Genomic DNA, 19,768 nt, shown 5'->3' with positions numbered 1-19,768 from the left:
GCAATTCTCAACCCTAGGGTCATGACCTGAATTTAGGTCATGGCAAGTTCTGAAAGGGTCACGATGCAGACTTGGAAATGTAAGCATTTTAAAACCAGTCAGCAATGATCAGATTTTCCAGCCTCAATCCTTGAATTAACCTATATAACCAGGTCTTGGGTCTGCAAACTCAACCAATCCATAAAGCCAAACCACAGATGCTTAATTTAAAGTTCACTGGCACATCCAGTCAGATTTGTGCAATAGACATTGATTGGTGTAAATTGTAGTGTGCACTGTGTGCTTGATCTTAGCGTTAATTTCGATATAGGGTTGCAACTGAACTGTCATGGTGAAAATTGGGTCACAGTGCAATAAGAGTGTCTCTGCCCCAGTTCTAAGAGACATTGCTGTTTTTCTATTTATATGTATTTTTTGGTGCTTTAACCACCACAGAAACAATGCCATTCAGTCCAATTATATTTCAGAGAGGACCAACGTTTCTATGGACAATATCTCCAAAACTAGGCAACTCCCAGTAGAACGACCTAGAAATGATCTTTTTCAGTTTTTGGGTGAACTGCCTCTTTAAGGAAATAGGTAATCGCTGTCTGAACACATAAATAGGTGAAATAAAATAATAATAATGAATAAAATAGGTGAAAACGTGTTTTCCTACATTGGCACATGGCACCTCCAGATCATTATTCCTTTGATTCCAGAACCTTCCAAAGTGCAGAACCCCACGGCCAGCCACTCGGCTCGGGACGGGTACTTGAAGGTGTACTGGCGGCATGCGGTGGGAGACTTTGACTTCTACCAGGTGGCCATCAAGCACAACAACATCATCCTGCAGAACCAGACGGTGCCCAAGCACCAGAAGGAGTGCGTTTTCCACTCGCTGGTGCCGGGCCGCCTCTACACAGTGGTCATCAGCACCTGGAGTGGGAAGTATGAGTCCAGTGTGTCCACGGATGGCCGGACATGTGAGTGAGCCCATGTGAGGGTGCCTTGTAGGGCCACGGCCTCATCAGCTAATGATTTTGGCTTTTATTGCTAGATCAAGTTCAAGTTTTGTACTCAAAGGAAATGTATGATACAAAGAAAAATAATAAGGTTAAAGATTAAAGTAACAATACAAATAAATAATAATAGAAATAAAATAGCTACAAGAGAGCAAAATACAGTTTTTATACACAATATTTTCTTTATTGACATAAAATGGTTGACATCAGGATGATGTTACTATGATGTAACATGAGAATCACATGACTGTCGGGCTGCCCCCAGTCCCCGGGGCGGTGCGCGACCTGGCCCTCTCCAGTGGGGGCACAGAAGACCTGCAGGTCACATGGGGTGCCGCCCCCGGCGACGTGGATCACTACGAGGTACAGCTGCTCTACAACGACATGAAGGTGTTCCCCCCTATCACACTGAGCAGCTCTGCAGGAGAGTCCCGGCTGACCTCGCTCACCCCCGGGCGCCTGTACAAGATCGTGGTGTCCACCTTCAGCGGCCCAAACCAGAGGGCCCAGTTCATCGAGGGCAGGACAGGTAGGGGGGGTTAGCCCTACCCATGTCATGGGCTGAGCAACATGAGGGAAGGAAGTCAGTCAGATATCAGTTTAAAAGGTGGTTCATGGATGTTCATATCAAGTCAAGTGGCCTTTATTGTCATACCATACATATACTGATATACAGTAGCATGAAATAACATTCCCCCGGGACAAAGGGAGGTTCAAAGAGTCTTATTCATCCATCCATCTTCAGAAGTGCTTATGAAGTCCTGGAGCCTGTGTCAGGAAGCTCAGGAACGAGGCAGTGGGCAGGATGGACACACACTCACCAACACTATGGAGAGTGTAGAGACACCACTTCACGTAAACTGCATGATCATGAGGAGAACATGAGGAGAATGTGTTGGGGCAGGTTTGTTGGTTCTGGGCCCCACTCAGAAAGGCACCTTAGGAACTCTACACAGAGGAACCAGAAGCGAACCCCCAACCTTCAAGCTAAGAGTTTGTCTTTATCTTCACATTCACTCCTCAGTGCCCAGCAAGGTGAAGAACATCCACATCAACCACAATGGGCAGAGCAGTGGCCTGAAGGTCAGCTGGACGCCTGGCCAGGGGGACGTGGACGGCTACTCCGTGTCGCTATTTGAGGGCGACCAGCTGCTGGAGATGCGGCCTGTGCCCGAAAACATCAACGAGCTGAGCTTCCTGGACCTGACGCCAGGCCAGAAGTACTCCATCACCATCCAGTCCATCAGCGGCGTGCTGGTTAACAACAGCACGGCTAACGGGCGGACCGGTGAGCCTGAGTCACGAGTTTGGGGGTTTTTGACAACTGAAACGTCTGGAGGGGTTTGTGGAGTAAATTTCAGGATCAGGAGACAATTTGCTGCTGTGGCCAGGAGAAAATAATCAGCAGGAACTTGGGGGAGATGTGTGACTCAGCACAAATGTGTGACTCAGGTTAGGGTACTGTGTCTGGGACTGGAAGGTTGTAGCTTCAAATCCTAGGATCTTAACCCCCCCCCCCCCTCACTGCTATCCTAAAATAAAGTCTTCTGAATATTTAAAGTGTAAACTAAGCAGTAAAATAATAAAGATGTAATTAATGAAAGGTGTTCCCTGTGCTCTCAGTGCCTGCCATGGTGACCAACCTGCAAGTAGAAAACAGGCACAGCATCTGCAGCCTGGTGTCCAGCTGGGGTCCAGCCTGGGGAGTGGCTGACAGCTACAACCTGCAGCTCCTAGATGAGAGGGGCGTCCTGGTGGCCAACGCCTCTGAGGCTGCCAGTACCACGGAGCGCCACTTTGAGCGGCTCGCCCCAGGGAAGAAGTACCGCGTGCGTGTGCAGACGCTGAGCGGGGGAGTGCTCAGTGAGGCCGCTGATGCTGAAGGACAGACACGTAATGCCCATTTTTTCACTGCCGTATTTGGGGGCCATCTCACTGGGGGGCTCTCCCGGCCTGACCCACATTTGCCTACTTGCCCCAGGTCCTGCTGCGGTCAGCGAGCTGAACGTCAAGGCCAACGGCACGAGCAGCCTGGCCTTCAGCTGGCTCCCTCCTGAGGGCGAGTTTGATGGGTATGAGATCTACCTGTACAACCAGGACGAGACACTGCGTGGCCAGAAGGATGGCAAGGGAGATGCCCGCGGCTGCTCCTTCAAGGGGCTCCTTCCAGGCACCCTGTACAAGGTGGTGGTCCTCACACGCAGCGGACAGCAGACCAACGACTCCTCCCTGTGGGCCAGGACAGGTGAGTGTGCCTCTGAACCTTTGCTCATTTCAACTGTGTGGCTCCTTCATTTGTAGTATTTGATGAAGAGGACTGGTTAGGTTCTTAGACTGGTTAGGTTGCTTGAACAAGGCCTCACCAGTTAGGTTTTATGAAGGGGGGGGGTCTTGTCTGTTTAGGTTAGCCGAACAAGGCCTGATTGGTCAGGCTGGATGAAGAGAACTTGACTAGGTAGGTTGAGTGAACAAGACTTGACTGGTTAGTTTAGTTGAACAAGGCTTTACTGGTTGGGTTTAATGAAGAAGGCTTGTCTGGTTAGATGGACTGACCAAGACTTGATCAGTTAGGCTTCATGAGGAAGACTTGACTGGCTTGGTTGGCCGAACAAGGCTTGACTACTTAGGTTTGAAGCGGGCTTGACTAGTTAGTTTGGATGAAGATTGGCTTGATAGGTAAAGCTGCATGTTGCAGTGTCCAAAAATACATTATCACAACTGGAAAAGAACTGCACTAACCAGTCATGTTTCAATAACAACAGTGACGGTTGATCCCCCACCCCAGTCCCTGCCCCAGTGACAGGCCTGCAGGTCCAGAACCGGAACCAAACCAGCAGCTTGTGGTTCAGTTGGGAGCGAGCGGCTGGGGACCTCAGGGGCTACTCAGTGCATCTCTACAACCCCAATGGCTCCCAGCATGCCGAGCAGAGCCTGGGGCCTGATGCCGGCGAGCACCTCTTCCATGGCCTGGTCGCCGGGCGGCTCTATTCAGCCATGGTGGTCACCCTCAGCGGGGATCTAAGCAACAGCGCCACCACGAGAGGGAGGACCGGTCAGTCACCCTCCAACTGCTGAATTAAATCGCTTCATGTAATCGCTTAATTTGTAAAATGTAAGCTTGTCTCCCATGGATATTGATGTAATTTATCAAAAGCTTTTGCTGTCATATGTCTGCAGATGTCCCCTTGGACTTTCAAATTGTAGTTTACGGTTTTTCTTAGGCTAAATAGTTATCTGCAGACAGTTTGGCCTTTGAGTGAAATAACCCCCACCCCCATGCAAACAGCCCCTGAGAGCCCAACCTCGGTAACCTTCGGGGGGGTCACCAACACCTCTGTGGAGATCACCTGGGGTGCCCCCATAGCTACGGACTATGATGATTTTGATGTGCAGTGGACGCCCCAAGACCCCTTGTCCATGTTCAACCCCTACCGCACCACCCGTGTCCTGAAGGGGCTGTACCCTGGCCGTCTCTACACCTTCACCATCCGCACCATCGCCGGGGGTGGGGCCAGGGGTGGAGCCACTGCTTACAGCCAGCCCATCCATGGCAGCATCAGAACAAGTGAGTGGTTCATGGACAATGTAAAGCCCCGCCCATTTGCCCTATTCTAATACAATGAGCAATTACTAATAGAGGGACTTGACTGTAATATCACCAAGACCTACGGATTTGGGTAACTGCAGATCAGTCGGCTTAAATGGCCATTCACACCAAAAATGACAAAAGGAGAAACGTTAGCAGGCAGTTCAACCAGCAGCCACTAGAGGGGAGCAGAGAGCCAGAGGAGTAGCAAGCATGACCTGCACGTGGAGTGGTGTTACCCAGCTGATTCACTCAATGCTAGTGTCTCTGTTCTAATAAGTAATAGTCTAATTCGAATAGATCAGCTATTAGTTAAGTTCTCCCCAAACAAGCTTGATGGGCCGAATGGCCTCCTCTCGTTTGTAAATTTCTTATGTTTTTATGTTCTTATGTCTTATTCTAATAGTTAAGGCTGAACTGTGAAGCTGCTTCTTTCCAAAGATGTACTCAGGCTAGCTGATCCGTACCATGCCTGAGCACATGTGACGCCCAAAGTCCAGTTCGTTTGACTAGTGTAACCACGCCCAATCATGCCTAGGCACGGTGCACTAAACCGCGTCATACACGAACACGACCCGGAAGGTACGGATCGGGTATGCCGTACGGACTGTGATATTTTTTTGCAAAACTGCGTTGTGAGAAAAAAAACATGCGTGCAGGTCAGGCAGCAGCAAACATTTAACAAACATGGCGGTAAGGAAACATTTTGGTTAATAGCAAAGGTGCAGTGTTTGCTGGATATTTGGGCTGATGAGAGTATCCAGGAATAATTGGATGCAGCACACAAAAACTCTGAGATATTTGGTTAAATACGAGGTTCTTCTTATATGTGCAGTACAAATAAATGAAAATTGCTGTGTTGCATTCTCGATAAGTCTATAAGAGCCTCGCACCCAAAATGACTCCAAATAAGCCACAAAATAAGGACATTAATCTAGAACTCCACCATGATGTGCAATAATGCTTTCCTTTAACACAAGAAGTCATAGACTTCTCAGAACATTAAGCGGAAGTCGTAGATGGCCCAGAACATTAAGTGGAATGTGAGAGCCGACCAGCAAGGGAGTGGGGAGGGGGACCGTCGCGCTCGGGCACGGTACTAGGCAACCGGGCCAAGTGTGAGTACGCCCTAAGCTTGTGCTCTCCATGGATGCATGTATGCACAAGCTTTAAGTGCCTCATTCATTTTTAAATGTGAAATTTTACAGCTAGAAATTGAGAGCCTGAAGCTGCTTGTTAGCATCAGACTGTCACTTACAGACACTCCAAAACGGGCCATTTGCAACCCCGGCACCATCCCATGGTTTCGCCCTGGGCTCCTGCCAGCGCTTCACAGCCTGTTGATGAATCGCCCTGGCGTGAGCAGGGTTTTCATTGGCAGCTGGTGAGCTGTCCAGTTAAACGTCGAGTCTCATTTTGTGGGTAACATGAACCAAGTCCAGCTTTGGATCAGAGGAAAAATCCTTGTGATGGATGCTGAGCCTCAGTATCAGACCATGGAATGGGGGGAGAAGGAAGACCTCCATCATGGAGGCTTGACCCCCTCACCTGGGCTACTTTCTCTGATTGTTTTCCTTGGAAACATCAGCTCAAAAACATTCAGCAGCCACATTCTAGTCAAGTGCAAGCACTTGTGGCTTCCTGATTGGTCCTTGTTATGGACCTTAACTCCAATAGTGATGAAGTATAGATGACTTCTGTTCTTTAGCCCCGCCCTGTCGGCCATGATTGAAATGCAGCTAATTTCCTCCCCAGAGCCTGACGGCATCCAGCACATCCACTGCCGGCCACAGAGCTCGACGTCCATCTTATGCTCCTGGAACCCCCCAGAGTCGGACTATGACTCCTACACGGTGGAGTGCATGCAGCAAGACTCGCGCAGGCTGGTGTACTCACGACGCACGGGCCGCGGCGACACGCAGTACCGCATCGTGCAGCTGGAGCCTCACAAGCGCTACACCATCTCCATCAAGGTCATCTCCGACAGCATGACCAGTGAGGCGGCTGAGGACGGGGTGCTCACCATGATCGACCGTGAGTGGCCTGAACTCACCATCGACACCATACCGCTCATAGTTAATGCCTCTGTTGCAGACGAGGGTACGGGATGTGGCACGAGCCACAGCCCACACTATTGTTGTGTCACATCCTTGAGGGTTTACAAAAGCCTCTTCTTATAAGCACGAGGACAGATTTATGAGGGTGGAAAAGACTTTTACGGAGCGTGACCGCCATAAACAACACAGACCTACATTCACCCCGCTCACTACGGCTTTCATCCGTAGCTAATAGATATTTCCGAGGCAGTGATTGATTTGCCATCTCCAGAGCCTAAGAGTCTCACCCGGGCCCTGGGTGCCCGTCTGCAGTGGCGGGTTTAGCACTCGGATCAGCCGCGATTCGACCCCAAGCTGTTCCGCTCCCAGTTCCAGTTCTGTCTGGGTGATTTATCTCTGGGCCACAGGAGGAGAACAAAAAAAAAGCAGATTGAAATAAGTTTTAATGGTGCAATCTTCCCATTTTGGGCAATTTAGGGCAAAGTAACACCCATAAAACAGCACCTGCCCTCATCTATGCTACCTGTTCTCTGAAACACTCGTTATGGGTGGTGGTGAGTTGGGGGGGGTTAAACTATATCCAGTCTACCCATCACCTCTTGATTAATTTTGCCAGGAAGTCTCAGACCTGAGGGGGGCAGTGTGGTTCACAGAGGGGGCATTTAGGGCATCCCCTGTGGGTAAGCAGTACCTCCGAGTCACATGTGGTGCATAGCGTGTAAAAAAAAACCAGTTGCCTCAAGGAGGGTGGGATTGGTCCTATCTGGTCATGTGACCAGAGGTGCGTAAAGAAAGACACCAACCTGACTAGGGTTCACAGTAGGCAGCAGATGGGCTTATAAGCTCAGCACAGCCTCTGATGCACAGTGACTTCACCTTTTGCATCGTGTGCTGGCTGGACGCCGTGTGCCCTTTAAGAAAGCCTTTCATATGCATCTGTATAATTCGTTAAGCTTTTCATTAGATGTGTGTCACCCCCTGCTGGTAGGGAATAGCAGATGATTATGAGAAAGACTGGATTCAGAAGGATCCTGGTGTTTTCCAGAGCAGTCAGGCTGAATAGAGATGTTAACAGACAGCTGACCTTCCCCGCGATATGTCTGTGCCATTTACAGTAACCATACTTACGGGAACAAATCGATACCCAGCTCAGTCATAAACAAATGTCACCAGACTGCAGTACAGAAATTAAAAAATAGATAAAATGTCACATATGTATGGAGGTAAAATACATATGATCGTTTTAAAAACAGATGCAGTAGTATTATAGTATACAATCGAAAGGGCGAGAGAAACTGTCCTGTATACGTAAGTCTGTGTCGTCTTGGGAGAAATCGTGCAAATGAAATGCCTCAAATTCCACAACAGACTGCTGATTGGTGGTTCAGCTTGATTGGCATAGTCATTGTCCTGTGCCTTTGCCCGTTCCAGGGCCGCCCCTCCCACCCCTCAGCACTCGGGTCAGTGAGCAGGCGGTCCAGATTACAAAGTCAAGTATCCTCTTCAAGTTCAACTGCAGCTGGTTCAGTGATGTCAATGGGGCCGTCAAGTTCTTCACCATCGTGGTGGCAGAGTCTTCCGGTATGTTCCGTTTGAGGCTTTTACAGGAATATGAATGACTGTCGTTCGTAAGGGGGAATTGGTGTTGCAGTGAATATCCCATGTGAAGGTGATTTAATGTGATCAAATATATTTAAAGATTGATGACTGAGCCACAATCTCAGTGGCGCTTGGTAAGGCAGCCTGCTCACAGCAGCCCTGCATGGGAACGATCCCCGTGGTGAAATCTGTTGACTGATTTATGAAGTTATCTGTGGTCCACTTCAGTGACTGTCAGGGTTTACTTCCTCTGTGACCCCAGACCGTGAAGACATTCAGCCACAGCAGCAACACCCCCTGGCCTCCTACAAGGACTATAGGTCCAACAGCTCCGTCCAGGTGTACCAGACCAGCTACTTCCCAAGCCAATGCACCGAGAGCCTGGACAGCGGCTCCCCGGGTTTCGAGATCCACCTGGGAACTGGCATGGACACCCTTGGCGGGAGGTGCAAGAAGGACCAGGACCAGAACGCCTTCTGTGATGGACCACTGAAGCCCAAAACTGCCTACAGGTAACTGGATCTCATCTACATGACTCTACCCTGTAGGATTGCCTCTGGGGGCCTGATGTTACTTCTGATTGGGTGGCAATGAAGGGCAGCATGAATAGAATGGTGGCTATAGGAAATGCTGACACTCTGTGAAATGTATGTATGTAATAAATAGGGCTGCCCCCAAATAGTCGACTAAACGTTAGTCGATATGAAGAGGGCTTGGTCGAATACATTTTCATTAGTCGGTTAGTCGCAAAAAAATTCACGTGAAATTAGGCAATCAGGGGCTGCACAGTCAGTGTATGACATCAAAGCAACGAGAGATCAACGCGATCTCGTGCCTCGCGGTATACCAAAGCGCACTTGTGGGAGAGGTGTCTGGCTGATGCTAATAATTATATCAGGAAAAAAGTCCAAAGTGTGGGATTATTAATTTTGAAAATTAATATAATTTTTATATTGTTCAAAAGGAAAATTAACAATTTAATAAATGCACATGGCACATCGCACAACGCCAGAACTTAGAATAAAAAAGAAGACAAACAAATTAACAGCCTAAGTATTTGATTAAATTGTTTAGAACAACTATATTTAAGACAAAATGTGGAACAAATAATTTAAAGAACACTAATACAAATCAAAAATATCAGAGCTAAGCCGCAAACTGCCATTAAGACGACGGATGAGTCTTGACCTGAAACAACAAATTGCAAACATCAGACTAATTTTTCTAACAGAATAAAAAACTACTTGTGGAGTACGCATCTTCTCGTTCGTGTTGGTCAAAGAATGACAAGCTCTTAAAACGTGGGTCTAAGACAGCAGCTTGTATATAAATGCTGGTCGCGATATTTTCCGTCAGTTGCCATCTCGTGTCAATTTCTTTTGCTAGTTCTGTCTTCTAAACTAACTAAATTTTAGTTTATTTTATTCAAAACTGTTTTTTTTTGTTTGTTTGTTTGACATGTAACTGTTACAGTTTGTATTTTTGATAAATTATTAAAATGCACAGGCAGTCTGATTGCTGTTTTTATGTTTTATAATTAGCCTATAACATTCCGGCCACTGATTTTTGTGTCCGTAAGCGCTGTATACTTTAAACGCTTTACTATTCTGTTTTAAGCGCTTTTCATTTTGAACGCGCTAATATCATGCTTTAGCATTTTCTGTCATATGGAAGTGTTAAACTTCAACTTGGAATGTACCTTTCCTTGTATATACGCAAGTTATTATATTAATATCATAAATGAACGATTATTCGACTAATCGCTAAAATGCAGGAGTGTTAGTCGACTAGGAATATCTTTAGTCGGGGGCAGCCCTAGTAATAAATAGTGATGCTGACAGTTCACACAGACTTTCTTGTCTTGCTCTTCAGGCTCAGTGTACGCGCTTTCACCCAGCTGTTTGACGAGGATCAGAGAGCGTTTCCCCATCCACTTTACACAGACACATTCCTGTCCCTCCCCTTGGTGACAGAAGCGGGTGAGTCCTGTTACAGTCGTCTTTCTTAAAGCTCTGTGTGACATGAAACGCAGAGGGGTTTGAACTGGCAGGTACCGTGGGAGAGGCTGTCCTCCGCCGTTTCGGTGAGCACCGTGTCTTTGCCCACACAGAGCCCCTCAGCGGAGTCATCGAGGGGATTGGCGCCGGGCTCTTCCTCATCGCCATGGTGATCGGGGTTTCCGTGCTACTCATCTGCAGGCGGAAGATTCACAAAGTGTGAGTACAGCTTCCTCTGCGATAGGGGCCCTTCGGTTCTACTGACCATCTCAGCCATTGTGAAGTGGAGATGCTGACCATCTCAGCCATTGTGAAGTGGAGATGCTGACCATCTCAGCCATTGTGAAGTGGAGATGCTGACCATCTCTGCCATTGTGAAGTGGAGATCCTGACCATCTCTGCCATTGTGAAGTGGAGATGCTGACCATCTCTGCCATTGTGAAGTGGAGATGCTGACCATCTCTGCCATTGTGAAGTGGAGATGCTGACCATCTCTGCCATTGTGAAGTGGAGATGCTGACCATCTCTGCCATTGTGAAGTGGAGATGCTGACCATCTCTGCCATTGTGAAGTGGAGATGCTGACCATCTCTGCCATTGTGAAGTGGAGATGCTGACCATCTCTGCCATTGTGAAGTGGAGATGCTGACCATCTCTGCCATTGTGAAGTGGAGATGCTGACCATCTCTGCCATTGTGAAGTGGAGATGCTGACCATCTCTGCCATTGTGAAGTGGAGATCCTGACCATCTCTGCCATTGTGAAGTGGAGATGCTGACCATCTCAGCCATTGTGAAGTGGAGATGCTGACCATCTCAGCCATTGTGAAGTGGAGATGCTGACCATCTCTGCCATTGTGAAGTGGAGATGCTGACCATCTCTGCCATTCTGTAGTGGTGGCCAGATGAAGCTTTATGAACCATTTTCTGTATTTTCTGACCCCACTAGATGGTGCCCTTTGTTCAAAAAAGTACTTGAAACATGCCTCAGAGCAAACCAAGAGCACGGTCTGGTGGGGTCAAAAATACAGCAAATGGTTCATGAAGCTTCATCTGGTCATCACTACCATTCTGTTAGCTGGCAGTATAACTAATGTGGGTAGAATGGATGCTGAGGTTGGCCGTCTCCTTGCCTTTCCATGACACTCTAGTGCAAATCCACAGGGACTTAAGTCCCTTTTGAACAGTACCGAACAGTGTTTTCTTTAATGAATATGGATTTATTCTGCTTCAAACCACATAAATATAAAATCACCCTCCACTCATTATTTTCGTTATATTTCGCTCATTATTTTAAGGAAAAATTGAAGCAAAAGAGGAATCTTGGCTGTGTGTGAAGTGACTGGTTGTGATTGCAGGGGCCACCAGCAGGGGGCAGCATTGAGAATGAGCATCCGGCGGGAGAGGACCACTTCTGGGATGCATGTGGGCATCAGGGGGTAAGGGCACAGGGTGCTTGTTTGCTTGCTTGGTCCTGCATCATTCAAACAGTGGGAAAATATGTTGTGCTGTTGCATCTATCTTGGTCCTTCATGGAAAATCATTTCAGATGATGAGGTATTAAATCTACAGAGATGTGGACAGATTCTCTGTTCGGGAGGAACCTTGGGTAATTTGTACAGTGGCTATATTTCACTGAAAGGTCCAGTTGGACCATCATTCCCAGGCCTTCCAGTTTAACTGCCATGGAGATTCAGTACAAAGCTTCACATGACATCACAGCCGCTAAAACGCGTCAGCTGATCGCTGTGACACGCGAGCGACATCATACCCCTCACCGTCCGGCTGAATGAAAGGGTTGCCAGTCTGAGGCAGCCTGCCTACAGCTCAAAAAAGACTCGTTATCCTGACCAGTTTAATTGCCATTGTCTTTGAGGTTGATTTTACGGATCAGTAATACTTGCTATTGTCTTTTTAATGGTCTAGGTCTTTCACACTGATAGAAAAATACAAAAAAAAAAAAAAAAACCTGAAATGAATTAACTTTTTAAATGTCAACTAATCACAGATTTTCTGTCCTCTATGTTCAGCAATCATCAGATATCAAGGTATGTGGCTTCTCCAGTTTAAATGACAGATTCCCATTTTGTTTCATATCTTTTTAAATTTTCATTTGCTTCTTTTCTTTTCCTCAGCCCCATTAAAATCGAGTCCTTCGAGTCGCACTTCATCAAACTTCAGGCTGACTCAAACTACCTGCTCTCAGAGGAGTTTGAGGTATGTGAACAACCCCTTAGATGATCTACGCCCCCTGGTGGCCTGGGGGAATGAGATTGAGGATCACCTCTCCTGACACCCACCCCCCCACTCGTATATCTTGACAGGACTTGAAAGAAGTTGGCCGGAACCAGCTAGTCGACACTGCGCTCCTGCCAGACAACAGGGGCAAGAACCGCTACAACAACATACTGCCCTGTAAGTGTGCGGTCAGCATGTGCCTCTTGAACGATCTGGAAATTTGGGAGATGTAGCATATGGAACCAAATTAGGGTGTACTGAGTTTAAATGTTGTGATGTCACAAAATTTATAGGTAACACCAGACTATAAGCTTCCCAGAGAGATTTAAAACCAGCCAGGAGTTTAGAATCATGTGACCAAGCTATGACCTGTGACCTCTGCCCACCTCTAGATGACTCGACGAGAGTAAAGCTGTCCTGTGTTGATGATGACCCCTCCTCTGATTACATCAACGCCAGCTACATCCCAGTGAGTCTGTCATTACCTTGCAGTTTCTCCGCATGTCGACCAGGTCCCACGTGCAGTAGGATCCGTGATTTCACATCAGCAGGAAGGTGGAAGCTGACCCAGATGGACTGGCTGTGACTGGTTCCCCTTGTCACATAGCAGACTCCCACGGTGCCACATCTCTGCTAATTGGACCAGGTGCCAGGGCGGTCGTGGTCCCTCTAACGATGTTCGTTAGCAGACATCCTCCATGGCTCCCTGCCTAATGAACAGGTCACTCGATACGCCACGGGGATTCGTCACCGGCCCCCTGCTCTGACTTTTTTTCATTTGTGGGCTAAATGCAAAGGCAGCAATTTTTGCCATAAACATCAAGTAGCACGTTGTTCAAAGCCGCTGTAACAGGATAGTGGAGAGGGAGCGCGTGGTGAACGCAGTGGTAAAGGTACCGCCATCAGTTCTGCACTGCATCCTTCAGGGAAACAACTTCCGGCGGGAGTACATCGCCACTCAAGGGCCACTGCCCGGAACCAAGGACGACGTCTGGAAGATGGTGTGGGAGCAGAACGTGCACAATGTCGTCATGGTGACACAGTGCATAGAGAAGGGCAGGGTAAGGGGGTGGGGCACTGCCCGTTTCTATAGGAAAGGAGAACAAGGGCCGGGCCCAGCCTGACTGTGTGCCCATGTGACTTTCGCCCCCCCGTAGGTGAAGTGTGATCACTACTGGCCCTTTGATCAGGACCCCCTGTACTACGGAGACCTCGTGGTCCAGATGCAATCTGAATCGGTTCTGTCAGAATGGACCATCCGGGAATTCCAGATCTTCAGCGTAAGTGAAGCAGCTCAGGGGTCCCTTGCAGGACGCAGTAACCATCACTGCAGTAGCTCCGCCCCTGGGGGGAGGTCACACAATTGAGCTGTAGCACTGTACACCACAGAGGCTTACGATTAACATAGTCCTGCGTTTGGTCCTGATGTACATCTTTGATGACCGGACTGCAGGAGGAGCAGCCGGACTATTCCCGAGGGGTGCGGCACTTCCACTTCACTGTCTGGCCCGACCACGGCGTCCCCGAGACCACACAGTCGCTCATCCAGTTTGCCAGGACCGTCCGTGATTACATCAACAGGACACCAGGCTCCGGTGCTACAGTGGTGCACTGCAGGTAGGGGGCACCTACATAGTCCAGGGGGAGGGAACGGCAGCCCCAAGCCTGGCTGGTGCGGGACTTCCAGCCTATATCCCGAGACTGTAATAGCATTGCCGGGACCGGCTCCTGCTGGGAAGTCAGACTGGTCCCTGGATTTACTGAAGGCTAATGTTAGCATTAGCAGTTACCCCAGTTGTCTTTGAATATGTAGCCCTCTATAAATAGCTGTAGCTCAGTAGAGAATGTAGATTTCATTCCAACACAATCTAATTACCATACAGTTTCTTTGGATAGTCTCAGTGGGTAATCCTAATTTTAAACTTAACCACTGTAAAAGTAAACTGAAATGTGGTTGGATAAACAGCTAATCCACTGGAGGTGCATGCACAGAAAAGTGTGACAGCTTACCAAACATGACACCAGTCCGATAGTGTAGTTACTGTCACTGCTTGTTACGGGCCTCCCGCTCACTGCGCACCCTTTTGGCAGTGCCGGGGTGGGGGGCTAGCTGGGGTTACTGTCACTGCTTGTTACGGGCCTCCCGCTCACTGCGCACCCTTTTGGCAGTGCCGGGGTGGGGGGCTAGCTGGGGTTACTGTCACTGCTTGTTACGGGCCTCCCGCTCACTGCGCACCCTTTTGGCAGTGCCGGGGTGGGGGGCTAGCTGGGGTTACTGTCACTGCTTGTTACGGGCCTCCCGCTCACTGCGCACCCTTTTGGCAGTGCCGGGGTGGGGGGCTAGCTGGGGTTACTGTCACTGCTTGTTACGGGCCTCCCGCTCACTGCGCACCCTTTTGGCAGTGCCGGGGTGGGGGGCTAGCTGGGGTTACTGTCACTGCTTGTTACGGGCCTCCCGCTCACTGTGCCCCCTTTTGGCAGCGCCGGGGTGGGGGGCTAGCTGGGGTTACTGTCACTGCTTGTTACGGGCCTCCCGCTCACTGTGCCCCCTTTTGGCAGTGCCGGGGTGGGGGGCTAGCTGGGGTTACTGTCATTGCTTGTTACGGGCCTCCCGCTCACTGTGCCCCCTTTTGGCAGTGCCGGGGTGGGTCGCACAGGCACCTTCATCGCCCTGGACCGGGTCTTGCAGCAGCTGGACACCAAGGACACAGTAGATATCTATGGCTGTGTCTTCGACCTGCGGCTGCATCGCTCCCACATGGTGCAGACCGAGGTGAGCTCACCCCCCCCGCCTTCCAGCCCCTTAAGCGGAGAGGCCAGCGCCTCCACCAGTGCGTGTGGGACTAGGGGACAGTGCGTGACAAGCCCGCTTTCGCCCACCACAGTGCCAGTACGTGAGAACATAAGAACTATACAAACGAGAGGAGGCCATTCGGCCCATCAAGCTCATTTGGGGAGAACCTAATTAATAGCTCAGAGTTGTTAAAATCTTATCTAGCTCTGATTTAAAGGAACCCAGGGTTTTAGCTTCCGCTACACTAGCAGGAAGACTATTCCATACTCTAACTACACGCTGTGTAAAGAAGTGCTTCCTCAAATTTGTTTTAAAATGTTCTCCCGCTAATTTCCACTTATGGCCACGAGTTCTAGTATTTAGACTAATATTGAAATAGTCATTTGGCTGAACAGCATCCAGACCCGTCTCCTTTGCTCAAGGCTAAACAGATTCAGTTCCGCTAACCTCTCCTCATAAGACATTCCTCTAAGACCAGGAATCATTCTCGTAGCCCTCCGTTGCACCTTTTCTAAGGCAGCAATGTCCTTCTTGAGGTATGGTGACCAAACCTGCACACAGTATTCTAGGTGGGGTCTTACCAAGGAATTATATAAGTGTAACATCACCTCCCTTGACTTAAACTCCACACACCTAGAGATATAACCCAACATTCTGTTCGCCTTTTTTATTGCTTCCCCACACTGGCGAGAGTGGGACATGGAAGCATCAACATACATGCCGAGATCTTTGTCATAATCAGCTACCTTTATTTCAGTGGAACCCATAAAATATCTGCACTTTATATTTCTGCTCCCTGCATGGATTACCTTACATTTATCTGTTAAATTTCATCTGCCAAGTATCAGCCCATTCGCTAATTAAATCCAGATCCCGTTGAAGCCTCTCTGCTGCTAGATCAGTATCTGCTACACCGCCCACCTTGGTGTCGTCTGCAAATGTAACCATGTTCCACTTGTGAAATTTAACGTGTACCTCCACCAGTGCGTGTGGGACTAGGGGACAGTGCGTGACAAACCCGCTTTCGCCCACCACAGTGCCAGTACGTGTACCTCCACCAGTGTGTGCGGGATGTGCTGAGGGCCCGGCTGCTGGAGCATGAGCAGGAGGAGACGCAGCCCCCCGTCTATGAGAACGTCAACCCCGAGCCCCAGGCGCGGGAGGCCCCCTGACCCGCCGCGCAGTGGTACAGCCCGCCGGTGAGTGTGTGGCCTCTGGGGCCGTCACTCACCGACATCACAGGCAGGCACAAAGCAGGGTATCGCCATTAAACCTGCCGGGACACGGGGGCTGTCTGTGCCACCCAGGCTGGCAGTCGGTTTTTATTCTACTTGTTTAGCCGATGCCTTTATCCAAAGCAATGTGCATTTTCCAGACAGCAGGGACAGACTGCTCCTGGAGCAGCTGGGGGTTAAGGGCCTCGCTCAGGGGCCCAGCTGGGGGTTAAGGGCCTCGCTCAGGGGCCCAGCTGGGGGTTAAGGGCCTCGCTCAGGGGCCCAGCAGTGACATCATCACATATCTGTAGCAATAAATACCCCTATAGCCGCAGTTCTCCCTCGTGTTGGTGTATTTTATTAGGAAATCAAAATTTTGCCAAACCACATATTATGACTGTAACCAGCATTAGCCATAAGCTAGCCACCAACGCACAGCCACAATTAGCAGAATGTATTCCATGTGGAACATCTACTTGTGAATTTATGTTCCACTTGTGAAAATTGTGAAATGATGTACTGAGTGGTACACAATGAATATATGTACTGTTACAGCCCTACTCTGTGAATCCCGGGATTCAAACCAACAACCTGCTGATTACAGGCACAGCATTCTAACCCAATGAGCCAAGCAATCCCCCTAATATTACAGATATATACAGATACATCTTCAGACACAAATTCAGTTATAAATGCACAAATTTTATAAATCTTACAGGCAGCAAACATGTCTCTCCTCCCCATAGGTGGAGAGTTGATGCTGAAGACCATGCGCAGTGGATGCCTGGTCACTGAGGAACCAGCGGCACAAAAGATTTTTCACATGTAACGCAGCAGAGCGTGAGACTTTACGGTTGCAGTCTGTGTGAACTCTCCCAGTCCTCTGTGAGGAGACGTCAGAAGCTACTTCATCGTAGCACTGCTGTAAATACTGTTATCATATTTAAAAATACATGGTGTTTTATGCACTTCCTGAGTCTTTGTGGAGTCCAGGTTGCTGGATAAGCTACTATGCATAACCAGAGGGAGGTTAGGGCATTTGCACACCTATTAAAGTACCCCAGTGGGGAGAGACCCCATATCCTACAGAGCATTTACGGATCTGGGGTATTTGGCTGCATTGCCGCTCCCAGAACGCACATGCCAGGGTAGGATATGACTGAGACACAGGTGGGCATTTTTTCCGTTCCCTCCCTTCCTGTCTCCGGGTTCCGACCGTGAAATCCAGTCCCCTGGTGCCATCAGTCCGCATCTGTGCATCCACACCTCTGTGGTTGTCACACGCCACCTTGGGGACTCGCCCTGTCAGATGCCGGCAGGCACCACGCTGTCGTCTCTCAGGTGGTTGAAATCATCTGTGGTGAAATTATACTGATTTCACACTTCAGCAAAGACTTTATAAATAAGACCAATTAGCCCAATGACAATGCATCTGTTCAGAGCACTTGAAAAAATGCTAATCCATCCATCCATTCACCACTGGTTATCCACTACAGACACATGGTGAGCCAGGAGTCTGTCTCGGGAAGCTGAGGGTAAGAGGCTGGGGACACAGTGGGTAGGGTGCCAGCCCATCACAGGGACACACACAAAGGCTGCGTTTCTTTGGAAGTCCTTGGGAATCCCACACGCAGAACCCCGGGGGTGTGAGGTCACCTGGTACGCCCTGGTCACATGGTACACCCTGCACCATCTTGCTGTTTAGGAGCGAATGTCACTACATCACAAGGCCTAGAAACATGCAGAGGATGGAGCCGTGAAATAGAGTCGCGCAGGGGACAGATGATGCCCTGGCATCTCAGTAACAGCTGGAACACCCAGATGCCAGTAGAATGAACAGGGGCAGCTTCCTGGTAGACTGCCGCCCTGCCTCTGCTGGGGTCACAGCCTCAATTTCCGAAAAAAAAATGGACAATAACGTCTCATTTAAGTGAAGAGGCCAGCTGACTGACGGAAAAAAAGGCAAAATACTCTGCAGAAGTACAAATAAAACCAGAAAATAATGGAAGGCAATGCATACTGTAAATATCTGAGAAGATATGAGAAGAATGTAGCATGAACAGATGTAAGTGCAGATGACAAAAGGAAAAGATTTGAGACGGAGGAATCAGACCTTGTCTTGGGTGTTTGGAAACCAGCCGCATGGGAACCTTCATTAATCTTGTCAAGTGGGTTATCTGGTACCTGCAGCAGTCAGCTTGTGGTGCCGGTGCCCCCTGTGGCAGTATGAGGCACTGCAGCTGCGTCCTGGGGGAGATCTTAGGAGGAGAGTTGCTACTGGCCTACATGAGAGTCAGAAACTGTAGTGTGGAAATGAAATGAGGAATCTATGAAAAAAGAACAATACAGTACTTTGTTTAGGTACTTCCAGGTTGTTTTTCTTGTCTTTAGTGATTCTAAGTAATTACACCCATTCCACCCGACCCGGTTACAGTCCGAGCAGAACTTCGCCCATCTGTTGGGAACCCGCTGCTCATTCAGCTACTCTTATCAAGCCTCGCTGGGTCCAAGGACGGACAGCGGCACACCACCTGGACGGGGGGGGAGGGGGGGCAGACTGTGGCGAGAACACGACCAGAATCTCTCCAGGTATAAAAGAAAAAAAAAAAAAAAACAGCGTCAAGGCGTGGAATTGGTGGTAGAAGCGGAGATGCTGGTATCGACCTGCTGGTGGGACATGCGCAGACTTTTGGGGCAGAGTAATACGGGTACTCGCTGTTTCAATTACTCACATGCATGGACAGCAAGATGGGACAGGTGGCAGGACAGTTCTCCCATGGGGATGAAATAAGCAGCGTTTTCCAGCAGAGTCCTGAGGCCCGCAGACAGTCCGCGTTTTTGCTCCCCCCCCCATCATGCCTATGCTTGTTTTTCTGTGTTCTTCATTGTGTGCTGAGCACCGTGAGGGAGCAGAAATGAGGGCTGTCTGCGGGTCCCCCAGGACTGGGCTGGGCTGGGAAGCACTGGAATGAAGTATCACCGATTCTATTTTATTCCAGCCTAATGTTTTTTTTTTGTTTTTTTTTTTTAAATACAGGAAGGCAGGAGTCTGAGAATATTCAGATATTCGGAGAACAACCAGAGCTGCCACCAATTACCACAGCTGTCATGGCAACCTTTAGCAAGGCAGCAGATAATCGGAGGCACCTGCACATCAAGCAGAAGATGTAGATAAATCGATGAGCGATTACCAAACATACAGAGCTAAGAATCACACTGATATGACACAGTTATGTTAGAGAAGCAACAAACAACAGCAAAGCTAAATTGACGGGTACACAA

General features: G+C 48.9%; 1 protein-coding gene and 1 long non-coding RNA gene across 8 annotated transcripts in view; one reads left to right on the top strand and one right to left on the bottom strand.

Moving 5' to 3' along the window:
- Positions 1-19,717, top strand: part of ptprb (protein tyrosine phosphatase receptor type b) — a 33,369-nt gene extending 13,652 nt beyond the window's left edge. For 2 of the 7 annotated variants that reach the window (XM_072709938.1, XM_072709940.1), the window contains 23 exons: positions 702-965; positions 1,270-1,533; positions 2,029-2,292; positions 2,628-2,897; positions 2,986-3,249; positions 3,790-4,056; positions 4,291-4,569; positions 6,346-6,624; positions 8,079-8,228; positions 8,509-8,758; positions 10,119-10,225; positions 10,357-10,462; positions 11,599-11,679; positions 12,271-12,288; positions 12,376-12,457; positions 12,565-12,655; positions 12,871-12,947; positions 13,405-13,539; positions 13,636-13,758; positions 13,932-14,095; positions 15,116-15,251; positions 16,310-16,471; positions 17,233-17,454. In XM_072709938.1, the coding sequence (XP_072566039.1) occupies positions 702-965; positions 1,270-1,533; positions 2,029-2,292; positions 2,628-2,897; positions 2,986-3,249; positions 3,790-4,056; positions 4,291-4,569; positions 6,346-6,624; positions 8,079-8,228; positions 8,509-8,758; positions 10,119-10,225; positions 10,357-10,462; positions 11,599-11,679; positions 12,271-12,288; positions 12,376-12,457; positions 12,565-12,655; positions 12,871-12,947; positions 13,405-13,539; positions 13,636-13,758; positions 13,932-14,095; positions 15,116-15,251; positions 16,310-16,444 (3,806 nt within the window). In that variant the 3' untranslated portion in view covers positions 16,445-16,471; positions 17,233-17,454. Of the gene's footprint in view, positions 1-701; positions 966-1,269; positions 1,534-2,028; positions 2,293-2,627; positions 2,898-2,985; positions 3,250-3,789; positions 4,057-4,290; positions 4,570-6,345; positions 6,625-8,078; positions 8,229-8,508; positions 8,759-10,118; positions 10,226-10,356; positions 10,463-11,598; positions 11,680-12,270; positions 12,289-12,375; positions 12,458-12,564; positions 12,656-12,870; positions 12,948-13,085; positions 13,540-13,635; positions 13,759-13,931; positions 14,096-15,115; positions 15,252-16,309; positions 16,472-17,232; positions 17,455-19,523 lie in introns of those variants that run through there. The other 5 variants (XR_011989567.1, XM_072709939.1, XM_023840572.2 and 2 more) reach the window with 5 other exon arrangements.
- On the bottom strand, positions 16,822-18,991 carry LOC140588226 (uncharacterized). Its single transcript, XR_011989569.1, has 2 exons — positions 18,600-18,991; positions 16,822-18,217 (listed from the first exon to the last, which is right to left on the bottom strand). It is a non-coding gene; the product is annotated as an uncharacterized lncRNA (long non-coding RNA).
- Positions 19,718-19,768: the final 51 nt, after the last annotated feature.

This window comes from Paramormyrops kingsleyae, chromosome 3 (genome assembly GCF_048594095.1).
Source record: "Paramormyrops kingsleyae isolate MSU_618 chromosome 3, PKINGS_0.4, whole genome shotgun sequence".
Taxonomy (NCBI): Eukaryota; Metazoa; Chordata; class Actinopteri; order Osteoglossiformes; family Mormyridae; genus Paramormyrops; species Paramormyrops kingsleyae.
This window is presented reverse-complemented; position numbering and strand designations above follow the sequence as displayed.